Source organism: Chrysemys picta, chromosome 12 (assembly GCF_011386835.1).
Source record: "Chrysemys picta bellii isolate R12L10 chromosome 12, ASM1138683v2, whole genome shotgun sequence".
NCBI classification, from domain to species: domain Eukaryota; kingdom Metazoa; phylum Chordata; order Testudines; family Emydidae; genus Chrysemys; species Chrysemys picta.
The window spans coordinates 11768115-11792365 of record NC_088802.1 but is presented as its reverse complement, the minus strand read 5'-3'; the positions used below and the strand labels follow the sequence as shown (position 1 = coordinate 11792365).

The 24251-nt window shown below is 49.0% G+C and overlaps 1 protein-coding gene across 2 annotated transcripts; it reads left to right on the top strand.

Moving 5' to 3' along the window:
- Window positions 1-1865: 1865 nt before the first annotated feature.
- LOC135974957 (zinc finger protein RFP-like) lies at window positions 1866-15090 on the top strand. Of its 2 annotated transcripts, XM_065564589.1 has the most exons (7): window positions 1868-2548; window positions 4968-5063; window positions 5654-5884; window positions 6027-6049; window positions 6762-6877; window positions 9123-9203; window positions 10969-15090. In XM_065564589.1, exons 1-7 carry the CDS (start codon window positions 2132-2134, stop codon window positions 11481-11483), a joined length of 1479 nt encoding a protein of 492 aa, XP_065420661.1. In that variant the 5' UTR covers window positions 1868-2131; the 3' UTR covers window positions 11484-15090. The 2 variants fall into 2 exon arrangements, with proteins under 2 accessions (XP_065420662.1, XP_065420661.1); XM_065564590.1 differs by lacking the exon at window positions 9123-9203 and having other exon boundaries at window positions 1866-2548.
- The last annotated feature ends 9161 nt before the right edge of the window (window positions 15091-24251 follow it).

Here is a 24251-nt window from a genome sequence, read left to right as displayed (position 1 = left end):
GAGAGCTCTGGGGCTGGAGGAGCCAAGGAAGAGGTGCTGGGCTTGCTGGACAGATGTTGCCCCTCTCTGCCAGGTCGCTCTCCCCCTGCAGGGGGGGAGGCAGAAGGAGACTCCAGGCACCGGCACCCTGAGGCCACTCTGCAGGGAGCCCGAGGGGCATGCAATGGAGAGAGTTCTGGGACTGGAGGAACCAAGGAAGAGGCGCTGGGCTTGCTGGACAGATGCTGCCCCTCTCTGCCAGGTCGCTCACCCCCTGCAGGAGGAGAGGCAGAAGGAGACTCCAGGCACTGGAGTGCTGTGAGGGGCTGGGGAGGGAGGAAGCATCCTCTGGGGCTCCAGCAGGCAGAAGCTCCCCAGGGGTCCAGGGGACCCTCCCGCCTGGCCCGACTCTTACCTTGCTGTGGATCTGGCCCGTGGTCGATTCATCTCCGGTCACCGCTGCTCCCAGGACCAAGGGTTGGGGCTGCTGCTGGATCCTAGCCCTGCTCATCCTTGGTCTTCGCCTTGGCCCCGGAACGTGCTGGGCTCAGCCCAGGTTGCACTCTGCTCCCCTCCCCTGGCAGGAGGTGGAGCAGAGGGGAGGAGGAGGAGGAGGCAGAGGTGGGGACAAGCCGAGGAGAAGCGGACCGGCAGAGCGCCTTGTTCCCCCTTCCTCTGCAGCCGGGGCAGGGCCGTGCTACCGGCTTCCGCCTGGGGGGCGTGGCCGCTGCCTGCAGGAGAGCGGCGCGAACAAGGCAAGGAACAGCCCGTCCTCTGCAGCCGGGGCAAGGTTGCGCTACTGGCTCCCACTGCTCTCCTGCTGTCAGCGGGCACCCCGCAGGCGGAGCTCATAGCGCGGCCCTGCCCCGGCTGCAGAGGATGGGCTGCTCCTTGGCTTGTTCGCGCCGCTCTCCCGTGGGCAGCGGCCACCCCTCCCCCCAGGCGGGAGCCGGTAGCACGGCCCTGCCCCAGCTGCAGAGGACGGGCTGCTCCTTGGCTTGCAGGGGCAGGGACGAGCTGAGGAGGAGATGTCTGTCCTCTGCAGCCAGGGCAGGGCCGTGCTACCAGCTCCCGCCTGGGGGGGTGACCGCTGCCTGCGGGAGAGCAGCGGGGACACGCTCCCCTCTTAGTCGGCTCCCTGCCTTGCCGCACCCTGCGGCAGAACAACAGCCTGGTTACCGCCCCCCCGGGCGGTCAGGATCCAGCCCAGGACGCTGCTTGAGGTGGGGCCCCAGCGTTTTGCTGCCTCATACCTTTTGCCACCCTAGGCACCTGCTTGTTTAGCTGGTGCCTAGAGCTGCCCCTGGTGGTGGGGGAGGCATTGGGTTCTTGCCCTGGGGGAGCTGCTGGGGGAGGGAGGAGATTTACCTGCTCACAAACAATTTTAACAATTGTAAAGCTTCAACTTTTTGAATATCAGTGTCTAGTGTCATTAAATACACCTCTACCCCGATATAACGCTGTCCTTGGGAGCCAAAAAATCTTACCGTGTTATAGGTGAAACCGTGTTATATTGAACTTGCTTCGATCCACTGGAGTGCGCAGCCCTGTCCCCCCCCGGAGCACTGCTTTACCGCATTATATCCAAATTCGTGTTATAGCCGGTGGCGTTATATCGAGGTAGCGGTGCAGTTCTGGTCTGACCAAAATATTGGCTGATCCCCCATAATTTCCCACAACCGTGAAAATTTTAATTGGAATGAAATGCTTAAAACCCAGATTGTTGTCCAACTGTGAAAGTTTAAATCAATAAATATAAAAACTGCTTAAAATAAACATTGTCAAAATTATATGTTATAAAAAAAACTTCTGCCAAGACTGACTATTCCGCCTTAAACACTCAGCTCCTGCAGGCTCATCCTCACAGGAGGATGCCTCAGTGACCCTCCACACCAGCACAGGGGCTGATTGCAGGCAAGGAGCTCCTTTAGGTTTTAATTACAAGCTAATTTCACTGAAAGTTACCTGTCACAGGTGTGATTGTACATTTTTTCATTAAAGCCTCCAGGGGTGAAATTGGTTGGGTCATTCCTGCTCAGCAAACAGCACAAGTCAGTTTCAGGAAAGGAAACACCCTCTTGCTGCTGCAGGCGGGGCATAGTGTGAATTCAGGAAATTGAAACTAACCCTGTTCCACTGCCCAGAGGGAGCCATGGCTGCAGAGATCCCCGTGGAAAGTCTCCAGGAGGAAGCTACATGTCCCGTCTGTCTGGAGTATTTCACAGAACCTGTCACTCTGGAGTGTGGGCACAATTTCTGCCGAGCCTGCATCAGCCAGTGCTGGGAGGGATCCGATACAGCCGCCTCCTGCCCTCAGTGCAGAGAAACTGTGCAGCAGAGAAACCTCAGGCCCAACAGGCAGCTGGCAAACGTCATAGAAATCGCCAAGCGCCTGAGTTTACAAGCAGCAAAGGGAGCAGGAGGGGACGGGGTGTGTGAGAGACACCAGGAGCCTCTGAAACTGTTCTGTGAAGAGGATGAAACCCCCATCTGTGTGGTGTGTGACAGATCCCGGGCTCACCGCGCTCACTCGGTGGTTCCCATAGAGGAGGCTGCCCAAGAGTACAAGGTAGGGAATTGCTGTCAAATGTAATGGGTTAACTTTTGGGTTTTAATTACAGGCTAATTTCACTGAAAGTTGCCTGTCACGGGTGTGACTCATCACTCAGCTCTGTAAAGTCTTCATTGTAAGGGAGATGCTGTAAGAAAATTAATGATCTGGCAGTGTGGCAACAGAGGCAAAATATCAAATCTTGAAAGCAGGATCTACACCCCCCCAGAAACCCCGCTCACTCCATACCCCCCCCTCCATTGCTTGCTCTCCCCCACCCTCACTCACTTTCACCAGTCTGGGGCAGGAGGTTGGGATTCAGGTGGGGGTGTGGGCTCTGGTCTGGGGCCGAGGGGTTTGCAGTCTGGGAGGGGGCTCTGGGCTGATCTTCGGGCAGGGGGTTGGGGTGCAGGAGGGGGCTCTGGGCTGGGGCAGAGTGTTGGGGTGCAAAAAAGGGTACAGGGTGCTGGCTCTGGGAGGAGGGTTAGGGCTGGGGCAGTGGGTTAGGGTGCAGGAGGGGTATGGGATGCTGGCTCCAGCTGGGCGGCACTGACTTACCTCGGGCGGGTCACAGGCGGCAGTGCAGCGGTGCTAAGGCAGGCTCCCTCCCTGTCCCAACCCTATGCCACTCCTGGAAGGGGCCAATGAGCCCCTGTGGTGGCCATGTGGCTCTGCGCATTGCCCCTCTCTGCAGGAACCACTCTTGCAGCTCCCACTGGCCACAGTTCCCAATTTCCGGCCAATGGGAGCTGCGGGGGCGGTGCTTGCAGGCAGGAGCAACGTGAAGAGAACCCTGGCCTCACCCCAGGCTGAGGGGGCATGTTGGCCACTTCTGGGAGTGCCATATGGCTGGGGCAGGCAGGGAGCCTCTCTTAGCAGCAGCGGGCAACCCTGCTGCACCGCCGAAGATCGCGATCGACTGGGAGACTCTCCAGGATCGACTAGTAGATCGCAATCAACTGGTAGGTGACCACTGGTCTAGCTAGATAAAAGATGGGAAGGGAAACTAAGGCATAAAACAGGGCAGCAAGTTGCCCACAGTCACCCAGCATGTCAGTGACAGAGCTTAGCATAGAACCCAGATCTCCTCAGACCCAGTCCAAGACCCGAACCACTTTACCATGCTGACAGCTGAGCATCAGTCCCACCCAGTGATGAAGTGTGTCCGTTAGGAGGGAGAGACACCTTTAATCCCAGGCCCAGTAGAGAGAGGAGGTTTGTCGCTGGGATTCTGAACGCTCGTGTCGCTCCATGAGGGATTAAACTCAGATGCTGCCGGCCTGCACTAGAGGAGATCACTGGGCTAAACACTGTGTGGGATCCTGAGCACCTTCAGTACTCACAAAACGGCTCCAGAAAGCTCAGGTCCATGCCAAGTACCACTGGGATTACACTGGGTTGTAGCAAAACCAACCACAGGCTGGAGCTGACCGGTGCCAGTTTGACCTGTTCTGTTGTGTATGTGGGCAAGGACCAGCCAAAGTGGTTCCATTAGTCCCACCAGGCAGCCTTTTGAAATCTCCCAGAATGCATTGCTTCCGGGATCTTTACCAGGGAATGGAACTGTGGGGAATCTGTCCAGGGGGCATTTCCAGAGAAAGGCTTTAGGACAGTAGTAGGGCAAACCCCAACCCGTTCTTTATACAAATCTGAATCATGTCTAATTAGGGTGGTCACTGAGGCATCCCCAGAACATCAGACATGCCCACGCCTGCCTGCATGGGCCCGTCCTCACCAGTATCAGTCACCCTGTGTGGGCCCCATCACTGCTTTTTTCAGTGTGCCACCCACGTGCATCATTCTGTATGAAGTTGTCACCCCCACTCCCACCGGTTTACCCTCCTGCATCTTCAGTCCCCTCCTCTCCCTTTTGCACCAGACAAAGCCACGTCCAGTGCTGGGTCCCTACCGGACAGGGATAGTGCTCCACAACCCAGGGACTGTGCAGCTTCAAACCAGAATTATGGCCTCCAGGCATCTCAGGGGGTTTGCCCTGGTGCTTAGACTAGCTCTGCCCAACCAGTGCAGTCCTCAGGGCTTCAGGGCTGAAATCCCAGCCCATATTGAAACCCTGGTGGCTTCTGGGATTTGTATCACTTTGTTTGTTAAACCTTCTACAAAACAGGTTTATTGATTCACCCCCATGTGACTTTGGTGCCCTGTTATGCTCTTTACCACTAATCAATTTACAAATAAGAGTAAAGCTTGCTTATAATTGAGATCTCTAATTACTAAAAAAACTGAACCAGAATTGGTAATGAGTCTGAATGTCACATGCTCCCAGTCTCCATTAATGAGGTTTCATCTCCTTGGTGATCCTGATGTCTCAAAGTGATTAGAACCACAGTCATCTTGGGTTTTGGGTGGAAAAACACCCACTTCCAAATACCTCTCAACTATCCAGATGAAACCTCCCAAATCATTTTTGTTTCTTCAGGAAAGAATCCGGGCCCATTTGAAGACTCTGAGGGAAGAGAGAGAAAAGCTGCTGGGATTGAAAGTGACTGGAGAAGGGAATAGCCGGGAGTATCTGGTAGGTGCCTGTTGTTATGAACCAGAAAGGACTGGCAGTGGAAGATCTGTTTGGAGGCAGACTCCTGGTGGCCTTGGTGAACATGGGCTTATATGTGTGTTTCTCCATTGGATTGCTGAGTTTGATTCATGTGTAGACAAGCCCTAGGCTTCCCTTTCAATTGGTGAGTCTAGCCCTTGTGGCTTGCTCAAAAATCCTCCCCAAGTGAACTGAATGTCCCCGTGAAGTGCTGTCCACTGTGTCTAGACATTTTGTGCATTTTTTAAAAGTTTGTTTCTTTTAACTCCCCTGGTGTCTCTGTCAGGATAGTGCTGAGTCCTGCCTCCTGCTGCTCTGGGTCTGAATTTCCACAAACCATAAAGAACAATATGCTGACCATGACCGACAGAGAAACATCACTTTCTGAGGGATACAGGGGCCAAAGGGGAAGGTATGAGGGAATCCCCTGCCTAGTACCCACAGGGTAGAATGAAATGTCAGAAATCTTAGTATTTTCAAAGAAAATCAGCCTCCTGCACACTCAACTCTCCATGAAAGGACCCCAGGCTCCATCCACGTCCCTGACCAGCCATTGCCCTATTTTCATACAGAAACAAACACAAACCGAGAGGCAGAAGATTGTGACTGAATTTCAGCAGCTGTGGCAGTTCCTGGTGGAACAAGAGCGACTCCTGCTGGCCCAGCTGGAGAAGCTGGACGAGGAGATTGTGAGGATCCAGAATGAAAATGTCAGTCAACTCTCCGAGCAGATTTCCCATCTCAGTGAGCTGATCAGTGAGCTGGAGGGGAAGTGTCAGAAGCCAGTGAGTGAATTTCTGCAGGTGAGACTGAATGAAAAACATTAGCACTGGAGCATAGTAGCTGGGGCAGGGCCTTCCTCCCCCATGTTTCCTAAATCCCTTCCCTGGCACCCCCTGTTTGTGTCAGATGGGACTGAGATTCTTTTCTCTGTCTCTCCTCTAGGATGTCAGAAGCACCTTGGGCAGGTACATGGCTCTCTCACTCCCCCTCACACTTCACAACGCTGGGAAAGAGCTTGGTGGTGATGTTAGCACTGCATCTCCAGAGGGCTCTACAGCCAAATGTGTGGGGAAGGTCACATGTTGGATAAAAATCTCTCTGATCAACTTCATCCTGCGGTCCTCACACTTGCACAGAAGACTCTGGAATTCTCCGTTCAGTGGGAAAGACTGACCTCAAGTATTTCCTAGAGATGTCACATCCCCGGGGGGACGGGCTGACTCAGGATTGTGGGGATGGAATATGGGCCTGTCACTGCTGGAGCCCTGGTCACCATTCAGCCCAGGCCAGCAGCCTGAAGGCTGTTTGGAAACCTGTGTGGAATGAGCTGGGGAGAGGGGAGTTGGTGTCTCAGTCTAGTTCCTAGTGGTCAGATTTCTATAGCACTTCACCCAGGAACTTCCTGTCCCTCAGAGCATGGAGGCCAAGGAGTGAATTGGCCAGGGAGACTCAATTCCCCCTTAATCCCCAGATTTGATCTCTCGAGGCCAGAGTTGAAGAATATTAATGGTCCTTTGAGGGGAACATTTCATGGCCATGGCCTGTGTTGCACCTGTTCTGAGGCTGGGAGAAGTCGAGGAATTCTAACTCCAGGCCCATTAGAGCAGCAACTCACTAGCCAGAATTTATAATGAGTCACTAAATGAAATAAAATCACATGAAATTGTTTCTCTCCAGGTGGGAGAAGAGGAAGTTTGAGCAGCCAGAGGAGATTTCTCCTGAACTGGAAGAGCGAGTCAGTGGTTTCTCCCAGAAAACTATTGTGCTATCGGAGACTCTGGAGAAGTTCAAAGGTACCTAAAATAGATCTAGGAATGGTAATTGGGATGAGCCGCTGAGACTGTGGGAAGAGAATGGTGTTGGTCAATTGGGTCACACTTAGATGATGCTTCTATTTAATTGTTGGGTGAGAATGCCCTGCACTTGGGGTCCAAGACAATCAGATGGATTAAGTCAAACCTTTATTTCTACCAAAAGCCTGCCTTGCCATTACAATTACTGTAAAGTAAGAAATGTCTCAAAGACTTTAAGGCCAGAAGCGACTATCACACTCATCCAGTCTGACCTTCTGTACATTGCAGGCCACAGAATCTTGCCCACCCACTCCTGCAATTGACCCCTAACCTCTGGCCAAGTTCCTGAAGTCCTCAAATCATGATTTAAAGACTTCAAGTGTAACAGGTTGAGCACTCACCGGTGCAGCACCTCCTGCTGGTCATCCTGGGAATTAGCTCTTCAGCTCCGAAGCACCCCCTGCTAGCTAGTGTCTCTCCTGCCTCAGGCCCCCTTGTACCTCCTGGACCCCGATGCCTCTTACTTTGAGGTTCTGCCCACAGCAGTACCCCCACACTCTGGGTCTCCCCTCCTAGGGGAAGCCCAACCCTGTATACCCACCTTGCCTCAGTGGCTACTGCCAGTCATCATCTAGCCCCATTTCTTTGGGGCAGCCTGCAGTCCACAATGTCCACTCATCATTGGCAAAAGGTTGGACCTGCTGCCTTTCTATCCCAGCTGTCTCCCTGCAGCCCTAGTACAATCCCAGGCCCTTTGCAATGCCTCAGCCTGGGACTTGCCAGGCCAGAGCTCCCCAGCTCTGCCTGCTCTTCCCCAGCACTGCTCTGTCGGAGGTACCCTGTGCTCCCAGGGCCAGCTGTGGCCTACTTGGGAGTGGACCCTGCTGTGGCTACTTCCCCAATCAGCCGACCTCAGCTGCTTTTCACCTTTTAACTCCTTTTATCCCAGGTACAGGGTAACTGCCACGCTACACAAGTTACAGAGATTCCACTGTTGATACTAGTTTAAATCTGCCACTGACCCATGCCCCACGCTGCAGAGAAAGGCAGAAAAAACCCAAAGGCTCTCTGTCCATCGGATGGCAGGTGGGGGAAATTCCTTCCCCACCTCAAATATGGTGGTCAGTTGAATACGGAGCATTTTGGCAACACGCAACACCGAGACACGTGGCAAAGAACTCTCTATAGCTCAGAGCCCTCCCAGTCTACTGCCCCATCACCAGCCATGGGGCACATTTCTCACAGGCAGATCCAGCGCATCACTGAGCTCTGGTCCCGTTTGCAGCTAGTCTGGGCCAAATAGGCTGCAGGGAAGGAGAAAGCTCCTCCACCACGGTGAGGAATCCCTCCAGCCCAGGCGCCTCTTGTGCCTCCTCCACAGCTGCAGGCACAAGGCGTGTTCCTGAGAGGGCTGGGAATGGGGTGGGGCTGGTGAGGGCGGTTGGAAGAGGGAGGGGGGGTGGACGACGTACAGAGGGATGTGGGCAATGTAAAACTGGGCCTCTGACACTCTACACACTGGGCAAGACACACGGGGGCCATTGTCAACGGGATGTAACTCTGTCTGGCTTCAGAACTTCCTCAGCCTGTGCCAAGGTCTGCACTGGCCCCTGCAGCCACTGAGCAGCAGAGTCACAAATGGCCCCTCCCCTCTCTCCTTTCGCCGGTACAGGGGTGAATCTGGCCCATTGAGCCAACCTTCCCCTGACTCAATTTCCACATTTATAAAATGATTTTATTATTATTTCTATTTCTCCCTAAGGAGGACAAGGCCCCGTCGTGCTGCTCTCTGTAGAGACGCTGAGTAAACAAACCCAACAGCTCATAATTAGACCAGGATTTCACAAACTCTAAACATCCCATTAGTGTCAAAGGGAACCAAGTGGGTAAAGTTACTTTTATGCCAAAGTCTTTGTACGATCTCGATCTAGGTTACGACAAAAGGCAGTAAATGAACAAGACAAACCAACCAGAGTCTGAAAGGTGGGAGGGGATGATGAGGGAAAAGTAAATCTTTCTTACAAAGTGTCTGTTCTGGGATGGTTGTGAGGCTGCAAGGATGCTGGCTCTAGTGCTGGGAGATGTACAAATCAGAGAGGAAAGAGAGAGTTTCAGATCTCTTTATATTAAATAAATGAGTGTGTTTCTGTGCCTCTGTCATAATTATAAAACAGTTTCAGAGTAGGGACGCTGTTATAAATATGAAAGTCTGAAATCTCGCCTCTCTTCTCCGTTCTCCCTCCAGACACTCTGCTGTCTGAATTGAAGAGAAAAATCATTTTTCTTTCAATTGAAGAGGGTGAATCATTTGGAGCACACAGACAGGGTGAGTTTGCGGGTGAAAATGTCTTTAAATTATGAGAAAATTCCAGAGAAAACATCTTCATGAGATCGTAGCTAAAGTTACCAACCAAACTGACAGCGACCATGACACTCATAGTCCAGAAATAACACATTAAATGGTAAGGAGATCCAAGGGCCGATGTTCCCCTCCCCTCCCCCCACACACTTTTAAAAGTGGGATGACTAGGACACTTTTCAACATGGGCATAGTTTGGGGGAAGAGGTCTATGTTGCCCCCACAAACTGCAAGTCTTGGGCAGGTGTGAAGCATCGCAGGTAGTGTCTGTGCTCTTTGGGCAGGGAAGCTGATCAGCTCCTCTCTGTGTAGTGCAGCCTGTGCCCGTGGCACCAACCTCTCCCTGGTGCTGGCCTCCCTCAGTGGCTCCACCCCTGCTCCTCTATCCCTGAGGCCCTGCCCCCTGACCAGGTCAGAAGCCAGAACCGGGACACCACCCAGGGAGCCCAGGCACACCCCAGGGAGTGTGGACATGGGCCGGGGGCTGCTCTCAGATCCCCAGACCTATGTCCAGGGCAAGTGGAGTGTCAGGGGGTCTTCATAGTGGGCAAGTCTCCCAGCCTGGCCAGGGGGCAGGGCTTCGGTCAGGGCCACGGAGGGGGCGGGGCCACACAAACAGTCCTGACACCACCCTTACTGCTCAGTTCATACCCATTCTGATGAACAGAAACTCTCTTAACTGATCAGAGGGGTAGCCGTGTTAGTCTGAATCTGTAAAAAGCAACAGAGGGTCCTGTAGCACCTTTAAGACTAACAGAAGTGGGCATTCAACCACAAAAGCTTATGCTCCAATACTTCTGTTAGTCTTAAAGGTGCCACAGGACCCTCTGTTACTCTTAACTGAGTTCCACCCGAACAGAGCTCTGTGCCACATCCCTCTGCTTCACCCGGTGCAGGGAGTCTCCTCTTCACTCTTCTCCAACATCCTGCGTTTCCTTTGGGCAGGGCTGGACTCTTCCATTGGAGCTGCTCACAGGTTCCTGGATTGGGGAGATGCTCTTCCTGTGATGCCGGCAGCTCCTCCCTTCTCTCTGGGCTGGGGATGGGGCTACCCCACCCAATGCAACCTCCCGCTCTCTGGTCTTAAGCAGCTCTTCCCCAACGCTGCACCTTCCTCTCTGTTCCCTGGCCTGGGAGTGGAGGCTGCATTAGGGGAGGGAGCTTCCCACGGGGGGGGGGGGGGCGATTAAAGCTGGTATCTGCCTGCCTCTTCTGCTCCCTCCTCGATAAAAGCTTCTAGCACCTTCTCGGCTGTGTCTCTGCCACTATGAATGGGGCAGCACCAGGAGCGGGATCTGGGAGCTGCTGAAGCCTCTGTGATAAATGAAGCAAAGAGTCCTGTGGCACCTTAGAGACTGACAGACGTATTGGAGCATGAGCTTTCGTGGGTGAATACCCACTTCTTTGGCTGCATGTGGGTATTCACCCATGAAAGCTCATGCTCCAATACATCTGTTAGTCTATAAGATGCCACAGGACGCTTTGCTGCTTTTACAGATCCAGACTAACACGGCTACCCCTTTGATACTGTGATAAATGAGAAACTAAGTGGGACCCATTACAAAGACTGAGGAGCTGCAGTGACATCTCTGCTCAGTCTACCAGAGGCAGCTCCCTAGGATACAGGCCTGTCCCAGCCAGAACAGGGTTGCTGGGGAGTGTGAGAAATGGTCCCAGCCTCCCCCAGGGCTGAGCTCTGCCCTTAACGCTCTGATTCTCTCTCTTCTCCCAGCGAATGTGACTCTGGATCCAGATACGGCTCATCCCCAACTCATCCTGTCTGAGGATCAGAAAAATGTGAGATGGGGAGACACACAGCAGGATCTGCCCGACAACCCTGAGAGATTTGACACTTGGGAATGTGTGTTGGGCTGTGAGGGATTCACCTCGGGGAGACATTGCTGGGAGGTGGAGGTGGGGGGTGCGGAATACTGGGCTGTGGGGGTGGCCAGAGAGTCTTTGGGGAGGAAGGAAGGGATCATCCCTAGCCCTGAGGAGGGGATCTGGGCTGTGGAGCGATGGGGGGATCAGTTCCAGGCTCTCACCTCCCCGGTGACCCCCCTGCCCCTGAGCCGGAACCCCAGCAGGATCCGGGTTTGTCTGGACTGTGACCGGGGGCAGGTGACATTTACCGATGCTGATGGTGAGGCCCCGATCTTCACTTTCCCACCGGGCTCCATCCCTGTGGAGAGAATCCGAACCTGGCTCTGGGTGGGGCTGGGATCCCGGCTCAGACTGTGTCCCTGAGACACGCAGCAGAGGGGGGAATGGGAAATCAGCCTCTCTAGCCTTATGGACCCCAGTCTCTATGATCTTGGAGGACTCCCATCTACCGAGCCCCTGGCTCCTCATCTCTATGATCCCTGGAAACTCCTCCACCTCCCTCTCTTCAGCCCCAGGGATGGGAGGGGGAAGGGGAAGGGAGAACAACCCCTGGGGCTGTAGGAGGGGCAGAGGGGCCCTGAGGGGCAGAGGTGGGGGCAGAACTAACAGCCGGGCTCGGGACAGGCAGAGGTGTGGGTGGCGAGGACACAGCATGAATCAATCAGGTTTGGGAAAGTGGTGGCGAAGCAGCAGCAACAACAGCGTTTTGTACAGATCTAAAACAACAAGGAGTACTTGTGGCAACTTAGAGACTAACAAATGTATTTGGGCATAAGCTTTCATGGGCTAAAGCCCACTTCATCAGATGCATCTAATGGAACATATATTTCGACGTTTAAAGTCTGTTACTGAGTGTCCACGGAGGTTGAAGTGTTCTCCGACTGGTTTTTAATGCTATAATTCTTGAAGTCTGATTTGTGTCCATTTATTCTTTTGCGTAGAGACTGTCCGTTTTGTCCAATGTACATGGCAGAGGGGCATTGCTGGCACATGATGGCATATATCACATTGGTAGATGTGCAGGTGAATGAGCCCCTGATGTAGTGGCAGATAGGGATAGGTCCTATGATGGTGTCCCTTGAATAGATATGTGGACAGAGTTGGCAATGGGGTTGTTGCAGGGATAGGTTCCTGGGTTAGTGTTTTTGTTGTGTGATGTGTAGTTGCTGGTGAGTATTTGCTTCAGGTTGGGGGGGCTGTCTGTAAGCGAGGACTGGCCTGTCTCCCAAGGTCTGTGAGAGTGAGGGATCAACCTTCAGGATAGGTTGTAGAATTCTGAAGATGCACGGGAGAGGTTTGAATTGGGGGCTGAAAGTGACAGCTAGTGGCTGTAGACTGCATTTGCTCCACTCCTCAGACAGAGACAAACACCCGTTGCCAACTCTGTCCACATATCTATTCAAGTGACGCCATCATAGGACCTAACCACATCATCCACTCCATCAGGGGCTAATTCACCTGCGTATCTACCATGTACATTGGCCAAACCAGACAGTCTCTAAGCAAAAGTGGCAATTTTTCACCAAAAATTTCAAAAACAGACTCCAATGAGAAACTGCAGAACTGGAATTAATTTGCAAACTGGACACCATCAAATTAGGTCTCAATAAAGACTGGGAATGGAAGGCTTACTACAAGAACTAAAAAAAACTAATTTCCCCATGCTAATTTGCCCCTACTGTGACTCACACCTTCTTGTTAACTGTTTGAAATGAGCCACCCTTATTACCACTACAAAAGTGATTTTTCATCCTGTTGATAATAGCCCACTTTAATTGCACAGGGGGCAATCCATGCAGCCCAAGGCAAAGGGATGTGGCAGTCCTGATGGGGAGACCTCTCCATTCATGTCTATGAATTTAATATTTCACACATGTAGAAATAGTCACCAGAACCCACCGGGTCCGAGTTAAGGGTGTTTGGATGCTGGGCACTGAGAAGGTTTCTGTCAGGGCCGGCTCTAGGCACCAGCAAAGCAAGCGGGTGCTTGGGGCGGCACATTTGCAGGCAGGGCCAGCTCTAGGTTTTTGCTGCCCCAAGCAAAAAAAAATTTGGCTGCCCCCCCTGCTTTTTTTTCGCTTTTACACATGTTTGCACTTTGCCATTTTGTTTTGACTGTTTAAAATTTTTAAAAAATGAAAACAGAGAATTTGTAGTTAGTGAAATAAAACAATTTCCTACTAGTGCAATTTTAACATTTAATTTTAACAAAAAGGGCTGGTCTACGGGGGGGGGTTGGGGGGTCGATCCAAGATACGCAACTTCAGCTACACGAATAGCATAGCTGAAGTCAAAGTATCTTGGATCGAATTACCTGGGGTCCACACGGCACGGGATTGATGGCCGCGGCTCCCCCGTTGACTGCACTACTAGGCCGGGGTAGGCAACCTATGGCACGCGTGCCAAAGGCAGCTCGCGAGCTGATTTTCAGTGGCACTCACACTGCCCAGGTCCTGGCCAGCGGTCCGGGGGGCTCTGCATTTTAATTTAATTTTAAATGAAGCTTCTTAAACATTTTTAAAACCTTATTTACTTTACATACAACAATAGTTTAGTTATATATTATAGACTTATAGAAAGACCTTCTAAAAACATTAAAATGTATTACTGGTACACGAAACCTTAAATTAGAGTGAATAAATGAAGACTCGGCATACCACTTCTGAAAGGTTGCCGACCCCTGCTCCAGCCTCACCACACAGGGGAAGGGCAGCATTGCTGATCTCTGGTGGCTGGCATGTCATGGCTGCATTTGGATTTCTTTACACTCAAGAGCTGGGATCAGTGTGGGAGCCCCTAAATCCAATTCTAGTGTCCTCCTTCGGGGAGCTGTGGAATTGTTGCCTCCTAAAGTGAAGGGGGACCTTGGGACCCTGGCATTTTACAGCCTTCATCCCCTCATGCCATGGATATCTGGAATTCTGACTAGTGGGGGGGCAGGGTCTGCAGAGGAAGGGGAGATCTGGACCCCCTTTAAAAGTACAAATCCATGAGCATTGGAGGTGATGACCCCCTCCATGGGCTCCCAGCATCCTCTCCCCCTACTTCCTATCTCCCTACAACTCTGCTGAAATGAGCCCATTCCACTGGATTTGGATCCTACAGCTGCTTGTGAACTGAGAACTAAATTGTTCACTGCACTGATGTGTGACAGTTTACCCCATAAGGCTTTATGGGGGGGGGTGCTTATAAATGTATGTATGACATAACTGGAATATGTTTTGTGCTGCCTGTGCCATGTAATATATCTCCGTAAAGGTTATGGTCTACTATATCTATTCATCCTATTAGTACACATATATCATTTTCTACTTGAGGTTAAGAATATGGGCTGTATGCTGGCTTGGTTTCTAAGTAAGCTTTGTGAGGCATTTAGTCAGCTTCTTTAGGAAGGAATTCGCCAGGTTAAGTACCTGATCAGGAAACACTTGGGGAACAATGCATCTTGGAATGCTCCAATCCACATAAGTCTTCCTGGAGACATGCAAGATACCATGTGGACAATGGCTTCGGCCTGTAAAGGCTGAGTCATTCAGGGACATGTGACTTGCCCAGGTGACTCCAGAACTCCATCTTGGAGCTGGACTTTGCATAGGAGGAAGGAGGGGGGGTCTCCACCCACAAGAGAGAGTCTATTTAAACCTGTGGGAGACCCCTCCATTTTGTCTTCAGATGGCTAAAGAAGGAGCCTCTCCACCCCCCCAGGATACTTGAAGGAAACTGAAGCAAAGGACAGTAACTACAAAGGTTGTGAGTGATTGCTGGACCCAGGCTAAAAGGAGATCAGCCTGTAAAAAGGAGCATTCTGGAACTAGTGAGGAACTTATCTGTATCTAGTTTGATTAGACATAGATTTGTGCATTTTATTTTGTTTTGCTTGGTGACTTACTGTGTTCTGTCTGTTACTACCTGGAACCACTTAGATCCTACTGTCTGTATTTAATAAAATCACTTTTTATTTAGTAATTTACTCAGAGTATGTATTAATACCTGGGGGAGCAAACAACTGTGCATATCTCTATCAGTGTTATAGAGGGCGAACAATTTGAGTTTGCCCTGCATAAGCTTTATGCAGGGTAAAATGGATTTATCTGGGTTTAGATCCCATTGGGAGTTGGGCATCTGAGTGCTAGAGACAAACACACTTCTGTAAGCTGTTGTTAGGTAAACTTGCCTCTTTGGGACAAGTGAGTCAGACCCTGGGTCTGTGTTGCAGCAGACTGGAGTCTCTGGCTCAACAAGACAGGGTGCTGGAGTCCTGAGCTGGCAGGGAAAACAGGAGCAGGGGTAGTCTTTGCACATCAGCTGAGTCAACAGTGTGCTCTTGTTGCCAAGAAGGCTAACGGCATTTTGGGCTGTATAAGTAGGGGCATTGCCAGCAGATCGAGGGACGTGATCGTTCCCCTTTATTCGACATTGGTGAGGCCTCATCTGGAATACTGTGTCCAGTTTTGGGCCCCACACTACAAGAAGGATGTGGAAAAATTGGAAAGAGTCCAGCGGAGGGCAACAAAAATGATTAGGGTTCTGGAGCACATGACTTATGAGGAGAGGCTGAGGGAACTGGGATTGTTTAGTCTCCAGAAGAGAAGAATGAGGGGGGATTTGATAGCAGCCTTCAACTACCTGAAGGGGGGTTCCAAAGAGGATGGAGCTCAGCTGTTCTCAGTGGTGGCAGATGACAGAACAAGGAGCAATGGTCTCAAGTTGCAGTGGGAGAGGTCCAGGTTGGATATCAGGAAAAACTATTTCACTAGGAGGGTGGTGAAACACTGGAATGCGTTACCTAGGGAGGTGGTGGAGTCTCCTTCCTTGGAGGTTTTTAAGGCCCGGCTTGACAAAGCCCTGGCTGGGATGATTTAGCTGGGAATTGGTCCTTCTTTGAGCAGGGGGTTGGACTAGATGACCTCTTGAGGTCCCTTCCAACTCTGATATTCTATGATTCTATGATTATGCTGTTATGTCTTTCTGCAGTGGCAATTCTTAACATGTTCCCATTTGCGTGTATATTGGTTGGTTTCCCACATTGCCTTTTTGTTTGTTTTAGAAACTATGTTACCTTTTTACCTTTTGTAAACACAGTACTTACATTACATTTACATTTGTCTATTGGAAGGTTGCTAACACTTCCATTCTTTTAAAACACATTTCCCCCAAGAATTAACACATAGACATAGCCCATTATACAGTACTTTGGTCTCATTATTCATTTTATCCCACATACAGGATCCTAGTGAGATGTCTTTACTACAGGGCTTTGGAGCAACAGGCATGGATAAGCATACCCACTTTTATTTGTTTTTTTATTAGGTTGTCCTGTAGCTGATATTAGCTTTTTCTGAAAGACAAAAATAACATTTTTCTACCCCTTTTGGGGTGGCATTTATTATTGCTTAAAATATTCCTTTCTTTTACAAATACCCTTGCTGATTGCAGGCAAAACAAGAGGAATTACCTCCATATTTTCCTGTGTTTTTGTTCTATAGGCAGGCCAGGTTTCAATGGCTTCTATCTTTTAAGAGTTATGGGGAAATTATCCCACTGTTCAGTCATTAAATCTATGATGCTCTAATAAATTTGTTAGTCTCTAAGGTGCCACAAGTACTCCTGTTCTTTTTGCTGATACAGACTAACACGGCTGCTACTCTGATACCTGTCTTTATTCTTTTACTACAGCTTTCATCTGCTATTTTGTTACAAAAACAAACAAACAAAAAATAATCCAGAATCTCTCCCTATTCTTCTGATTTTGACTGCCCTGCTGCAGTCATGACTTGGTCTTTATTTGAAAACATTTAAATTTTGTAAAGAATCAAGTTACCCCTTAAGGGTTAAATACCAAATCTCAACGCCAACCAACACTGATTACCTGTGTCTGGCAAAAAGATCTGTCAGTTTTGCAACTTTTAATTAAAGAATCAAATGGATTTTTAATGGCATTATAAACAAAACAAACCCAATTTATCTTAAACCTACAAAACAGGAGTTTTACAAACCTCACATATTCCCACAGACAGACGAATACATACACATTTTCTTTTCCTTAACATCCCTTTTACTCTGCTTTGTTTTTACATAGCTGTACATAGATGACATTACCTTTATACATTTGGGGCAGTTAAGTTCCAATAGACCCCCCCCCCCCCCCATGTTCTTTTAGCAAATTTGACTCAATTGTCCATAGTCAAATGATTTTAATTAGATAGTCTCTTTACCTGGATTATTTACAGACATTCTTTTGGAAAAGGGTCCATTTTTCCTTCAGAATGGCTGCAAAGAAACCAAGAATTCTTTTAACAAGGTCCTTTAAAACATTTTTACAAGGTTTAACTGCTTAATTCTTTTCAGCCTCTGTAGAGTTAACTTTTCACTCTCTTTCCTTAAATCACTTGTTTATTTCCCAAAATGACACCTTTATCAACTCAGATTTCACCATTTTAAGTATTGTTCCAGAGGTTCATGCTTGCACTTACTCCTGACACTATGCCCTTTGGGCTTCCAACCTGTTTTTCAGTTTCTTTATCTGTTGCTTTCCTGCTTGTCTGGGCCTGATCCTGCTTTTTCCAATGAACCGTTTTTGTGAGTGATATTGTGGTCATTTCACAATTTTGAAAGAAATGTTTAAGGAAAGGGACCAGGAAGGGGAGTTGAGGAGCCCACCCTCCTTGCTGAATTGGTAGTGGAACACTAAAGAATCAGTTACTGAGGGGGAACAGAACAAGGGCCTTTTTGTCCTTTTTACAATGAGATGGGAGTATGGAGGGGGTTGGGATCGATCCGGGGTTGTTGGGTTTTTTTTCGGAGAATGGGGTAAAGGGGAGTGCTCAGTCTGGTGGTGGGAGAGGAGGCTTTTAATAAAGCTTTTAACTTATTATTTAATATTTGAGAGAGGCGAGTTTTGATTTTGTCCACCTACGATTTGCCTCTTCCCACCACTGCATGAAACAATTAACCTCTCCTTTTCCAATTTAGTTTTAGATTGGCCGAGTTTGTCTTTTAAGATGTCCACGGGGTCCTTGTTCCAAGATTTTAATAGTGGCCACTGAGTTTTGGGATCTCCCTGAGTTAGCCTAGATCATTTTTCCAGAAATTTACAGGAGTCCGGACCCTTCCTAAAACTGAGCCGGCGTTCCTTTAGGGAACTGTCCCAACATAGACGTCTGGTTACCAATACAGGAGGACTTTACACACACCAATCACACAAGAAGGAAATTCGGGTTCGTCAGAGCGATGCCCGGTGCACCACACAAAAGGAGCCCACAGGCTACTGCCTCAATCGCCCTTGCTTTCACACCAAGGGTTTTACCCAAGGTGCGGTGCGGTTGCGATTGTGCAGATTTCACTCACTCAGACCACGGGGACAGGAACCCCTTGGTCGGCCGATCCCCGGACGGAGATGGCATCCAGACTCAAACACTCCACAGGAGGACGGATAGACACAGAGACAGGACAGTCCTCAGTCCAGACAAAACACAGAAATAATTACCTGACCAGATTCCTGATGTCAGATCCCGGGATCCCTACCAGAACAGAGTGGGAACCAACAGGTTCGATGGCGTAGACCTCACTGTGGTCGTGCGCCCTTCCATTCAGTAGGAGGACCGCTCTGGCCAAATGCCCAGGTGCCGGCTGCCACGGTCATCCTACAATAATGGTCAGGAATCACACGGCCCCGGTGAAGACGGTTGCCATCTCGGTGGAACCTCCAAATTGTCAAAGTTAGACTCAGGACTCATAGTTTGTCAGACCACTCTGTTTTATTAGCACAGCGCTCTGCTAATACATTCAGTTAATGTGAGCCCCCATGCAAGATTCAAACAGTCTTATTTATACAGATAAAAGGGTGCGAACTAAACAAAGGGACAGAGAGAGCAAAATTGTAAAATTTGCATAGGGCACAATATGCATATCCTGCTTTCTTATTAACTCTTATGATCTAAAGTTAATGCTTCACCAATTGCCCTTAAGTGGGGCAATTCATTAAGCAGTTAATGTCTGCTTTCCTGCCCCCTGGCTTGCAGCATTTCTCATTTCTACTTAAAGGTACATACAGCATTCTTTAATTCATTCTATTTCTTTAATATAATTCATTTCACTTTCACACTTCCCAACCAGGTTGTGTCCCCCCAGCCCCATAGGGAATACCGTGCCCAGGAGGAGAGTTTGGGTTTTACTGTGATGTGTCACGATCCAGCCTTTGCTCTTTGAACTGTACACAGCCATGTCAATCAGGAGTTGCTCAGCTGTGCTCTGCGGAGAGGTGACTGGTTGCACAGGGGGCAATCCATGAAGGGACTCGGGTGTTGCAATGCTGAGCATCACAGTGAGTATTTTTTAGACAGCAAGAAAATAACAGGAACAGCAGCACTGTGATCCTCAGAGCTGAGTCAGGGGCGTAAAGTCCCTAGACAATGCATGGGCATCACAGGCACCTTATAGTGCGATTCAGAAAAAACAGCTCACTAGGCAGGGAGCCATCTGAGCTAGACAAGGGGAGATGCTGACAAGGGGAGGGCTGTCCTGAGCCCTTCCCCCCTCACAGACAGGTGCCTAAATCAGGGCTGCAGAGGCACATCTATCTCTGCTTAGGAACCCACAGATGGGAACCCAGCACCTGGCGTTTCTTGCTGGACTGAGGTAGGCACCTGCCTCGCTCCACACAAAATGTGTGTGGGGGGGAGGAGGAGGTTTTCATGATGTCACCCACCTTATAACTTTTACTCTCTCTGTGGTTAGAGCACTCAGCTGGCATGTGGGACAGCCAAGTTCAGTCCTCCCATCACACTGTCTAGAGTAGCTCACGAATGTGAGTACCAACCTCAGGGCAAACAGTTACAAACCAAGGCACAAACCCCATGCTGGTTGTGAGTTCTGTATTTAGATTTCATGACCAGGTATCAAATGTGAACCCCTCGATCAGTGAAATAAAACAATTTCCTACTAGTGTAATTTTAACATTTAATTTTAACCAAAAGGGCTGGTCTACACAGGGGGGGATCGATCCAAGATACGCAACTTCAGCTGAAGTCGAAGTATCTTGGATCGAATTACCTGGGGTCCACATGGCGCGGGATTGACGGCCGTGGTTCCCCCATCGACTGCGCTACTGCCGCTCGCTCTGCTGGAGTTCCGGAGTCGATGGTGAGCGCGTTCGGGGATTGATATATCGCGTCTTAACGAGACGCGATATATCGATCCCGGATAAATCGATTGCTACCTGCCAATACGGCGGGTAGTGAAGACATACCCAAACACAGTTACAAACAATTTGAGTTCAACTATACACTGTAATGAAAAACGTTAGTGTCTTCCAGTTTCTCATAAATTAAAAGAATGTATATGAACTGAATTTTTCTGGTTTTTATACTTGCACAGTCTTTTAATAAGTCGGTGAAATCTAAATTTTTTTCAATAGTACTTTCAATTGGAATTAATGCCAGTCCTGACATAGGATTTTGAGACATGGTGGACCTCAAATAATTTTTTAGTAATTTCAGTTTTGAGAAATTGCGCTCACCAGAAGCCACCGATACTGGTAATGTTAAAAGAATGTGTAATGCTATAGCAGTGTTTGGAGTGAAAAAATCATTTCTTGCTATAAATTCTAATACTTTTAGAGGAGAAGTTTTAGGACTTATTAGCTCAGATAAAGCTATTAATTCATCATACAATTCTACTGCATCCATGTCAGCAGCGTTATCAGTACTGAGCGCTAAATGTAGGTCTTGGCACTGCTTCATGAGGTCTTCTTTAGAAAACTGATTTTCAATATTTCCAATATTGTATAAAAATTCAAAAGTTTCACAATGACCATGCAACTGACAAAATCTTTCTTCAGTGGAAGTTATAGCTACATCCAAAATACAATAGAAACATTCAACTTTAAACCATTTGTGTGGATCGAGAATAGGATCATCATGAGCCTCATAACAAAACTGTCTTGTTTTTTTCCGAGGACGAATGAATTGTTGAGGTGCAAACGTTGGTTCAAAATCAAGATCCTCTGCTATTGTTGTTGCTTCTTTGACAGTTCTTCAAATCCTTCATCTGAACGGTATTTTTTTAAATATTCCAGCGTTTTATTCAAAATCGTCTTTGCCTCAGATATGTCTATGGTTATGTTCTGCATAACTTTGCTGGTCAAATTAATTTGATTTAGAATATTGTGCTAAATAACCGTGTAACATGAAAATTGAAACTGCATCATTTTCTGAGCCAATGTTTCAGCTTCATGTCGAAATGAAGGATCATACGACAAGTCCTGGCTTATTTCGAATAATGCATCGTAAATCTCTCCTGATGAATATCGGAATGGTCTAATAGCTTCTATCCTGCTTTCCCATCTAGTTTGACTCAGAGGTTTAGGTGTGAGTTTTTGTTCAAGATGCTTCTTCAAGACTGCCCAACGGTGTGTGGAAGCACTAAAAAAGTTGTAAATTGCTTGCACTGTGGTAAAATATGAAATGCATCTTTAGATGATTTGGCGGCATCACTGACAACCAGATTGAGCGAATGCACATGGCAAGGAATGAAAAAAGCTCGATCGTTTAAATTCAATATTCTTTGCTGTACACCTGGATGTTGTCCTCGCATGTTTGAGCCTTTATCGTACCCTTGGTCGCCCATATTTTCTAAAGGTATTCCATAGTGTTCCAATCTTTGTAGAATTACATCTGTGAGGGCTTTCCCAGTAGTTTCGTTCACTGGTATAAATTCTGCATTTTCATCAATTTTCAGAAATCGTAAACTATTGACATTTGCTCGGTTTTGCTCAATTCTTGAGTACTATCAACTATAATTGAGTAATATTTGGCATGTTTCAAATGTGATAAAATTTCATTACGCACTCCATTAGAAATTAATTCTATTATCTCATTTGTGTATTTTTACCCAAATAATAGGTGTGAATCTCTCCATCTTTCACTCTTTGTACATGCTCAGCCATAACATTATCAAATTTTGCCAATAATTCAACTAATTTAAAGAAATTTCCATTGTTATTCTCATATAAAATATCCGAGGATCCACGGAATGCGAGGCACTCTTCGGCTAGGAAATTAATGATTGCCAGTAAACGTTCCAACACCACTTGCCAACGTAGAATTTCTGAATTTAGTTGACGTTGCTGTACCGAATCGATTGTTGTACCAGTACGTAATCTGTTTGACAGCTCAATGCAATTTGTCAATGAGCGTAAATGATTTTTTGATGTTTCATGTTCTTTCAAATGCTGAAGCAAATTTCACCAGTCATTGAAACCTGCAGTTGCCAGAAGAATGTCAGAGTTACAGAACAGTTTGCAGCAAAAACAAAAAACTGCATCTTTGGTCTGTGAATACACTAACCACGATCTATTAATTTGCTCCCCATTTTTCATTTTTCTTCATACTGGATGGCATAAATCGACGATTCGACTGATTAAATGGATATTCAAATGTAGGATCTAGTTTTGAAGGACCTTTTTTCACAATAATAATTCGCATTGTATCAGTAATTATTGTCGGCCATATACTTGGATCCGATCCTATGTCAGTCTCTCCACCTTCCAATAATTGTTCTTCAGTTTTAGATTTGTATAACAGTTCTTCATTGCTGGACTCTTCAGCTGAAGTAGTAAATCTTTGGATGGATTGTGATTGTTCGTCTTTATCAGTTAGCGAAGATAATCTTTGGTCAGATTGTTGTTCATCTTTATCAGTTGATAAAGGTAATCTTTGGTTCGATCGGTCTTCATCAGTTGATGAATAATCACCTTCAATGCATTGCTCAGATCTTTCTCCTTGATTGTCAACTTTTTTAAAATACTTTTTTGAAGTACGAGATAGTTTTTCTGATCTTTTTTGCCATTTCTCCCGGCATTTTAGCCCTATAACCACTGCAACCAACACGAAACGGAAATTAGAGTGAATGGCGCCGATAGGGCAGCACACTACACACATGTAATCGTGATTTGAGTGACTGTCACAACGTGACATGATATTTTTCACGTCACACTCCTATTGCACTACTGTACTTGCCGTAGGTAAGGTGCTAGTCATTGGGGTGTGAAAGCTCCCCATGAGCTCGAATACACACTGGACCCAGCCCTGCTGGTGTTTTCCCAGCGCTGAGGCCACCCAGCTGGGAGCCTGAGGGGCATGCAATGGAGAGAGCTCTGGGGCTGGAGGAGCCAAGGAAGAGGTGCTGGGCTTGCTGGACAGATGCTGCCCCTCTCTGCCAGGTCACTCTCCCCCTGCAGGGGGGGAGGCAGAAGGAGACTCCAGGCACTGGAGTGCTGTGAGGGGCTGGGGAGGGAGGCAGCATGCTCTGGGGCTCCAGCAGGCAGAAGCTCCCCAGGGGTCCCGAGGACCCTCTTGCCTGGCCCGACTCTTACCTTGCTGCAGATCTGGCCCGAGGTGGATTCATCTCCGGTCACCGCGGCTCCCAGGGCCAGGGGTTGGGGCTGCTGTTGGATCCTAGCCCTGCTCATCCTTGGTCTTCGCCTTGGCCCCGGCACGTGCTGGGCTCAGCCCAGGTTGCCACTCTGCTCCCCTCTCCCCTCCCCTGGCAGGAGGTGGAGCAGAGGGGAGGAGGAGGAGGAGGCAGAGGTGGGGACAAGCCGAGGTGGAGCGGACCGCCAGGGTGCCTTGTTCCCCCATCCTCTGCAGCCGGAGCAGGGTTGCGCTACTGGCTCCCACTGCTCTCCTGCTGTCAGCGGGCACCCCGCAGGCGGAGCTCATAGCGCGGCCCTGCCCCGGCTGCAGAGGATGGGCCGCTCCGTGGCTTGCAGGGGCGGGGACGAACTGAGGAGGAGATGTCTGTCCACTGCAGCCGGGGCAGGGCCGCACTACCGGCTCCCGCCTGGGGGGGTGACCGCTGCCTGCGGGACAGCAGCGGGGACACGCTCCCCACTTACTCAGCTCCCTGCCTCACCGCACCCTGCAGCAGAACAGGCTGGTTACCACCTCCCGGGGCGGTCAGGATCCAGTCCAGGACGCTGCTTGAGGTGGGGCCCAAGCGTTTTGCTGCCCCATACATTTTGCCACCCTAGGCACCTGCTTTTTTAGCTGGTGCCTAGAGCTGCCCCTGCTGGTGGGGGAGGCATTGGGTTATTGCCCTGGGGGAGCTGCTGGGGGAGGGAGGAGATTTACC

Coding starts and splice junctions, on each gene's coding strand:
- LOC135974957 (XM_065564589.1), top strand. CDS start 2,132: ATGGCTGCAGAGATCCCCGTGGAAAGTCTCCAGGAGGAAGCTACATGT. Junction 5,064..5,653: donor GGAATAGCCGGGAGTATCTG/GTAGGTGCCTGT, acceptor ATTTTCATACAG/AAACAAACACAAACCGAGAG. Junction 6,878..9,122: donor GACTCTGGAGAAGTTCAAAG/GTACCTAAAATA, acceptor TTCTCCCTCCAG/ACACTCTGCTGTCTGAATTG.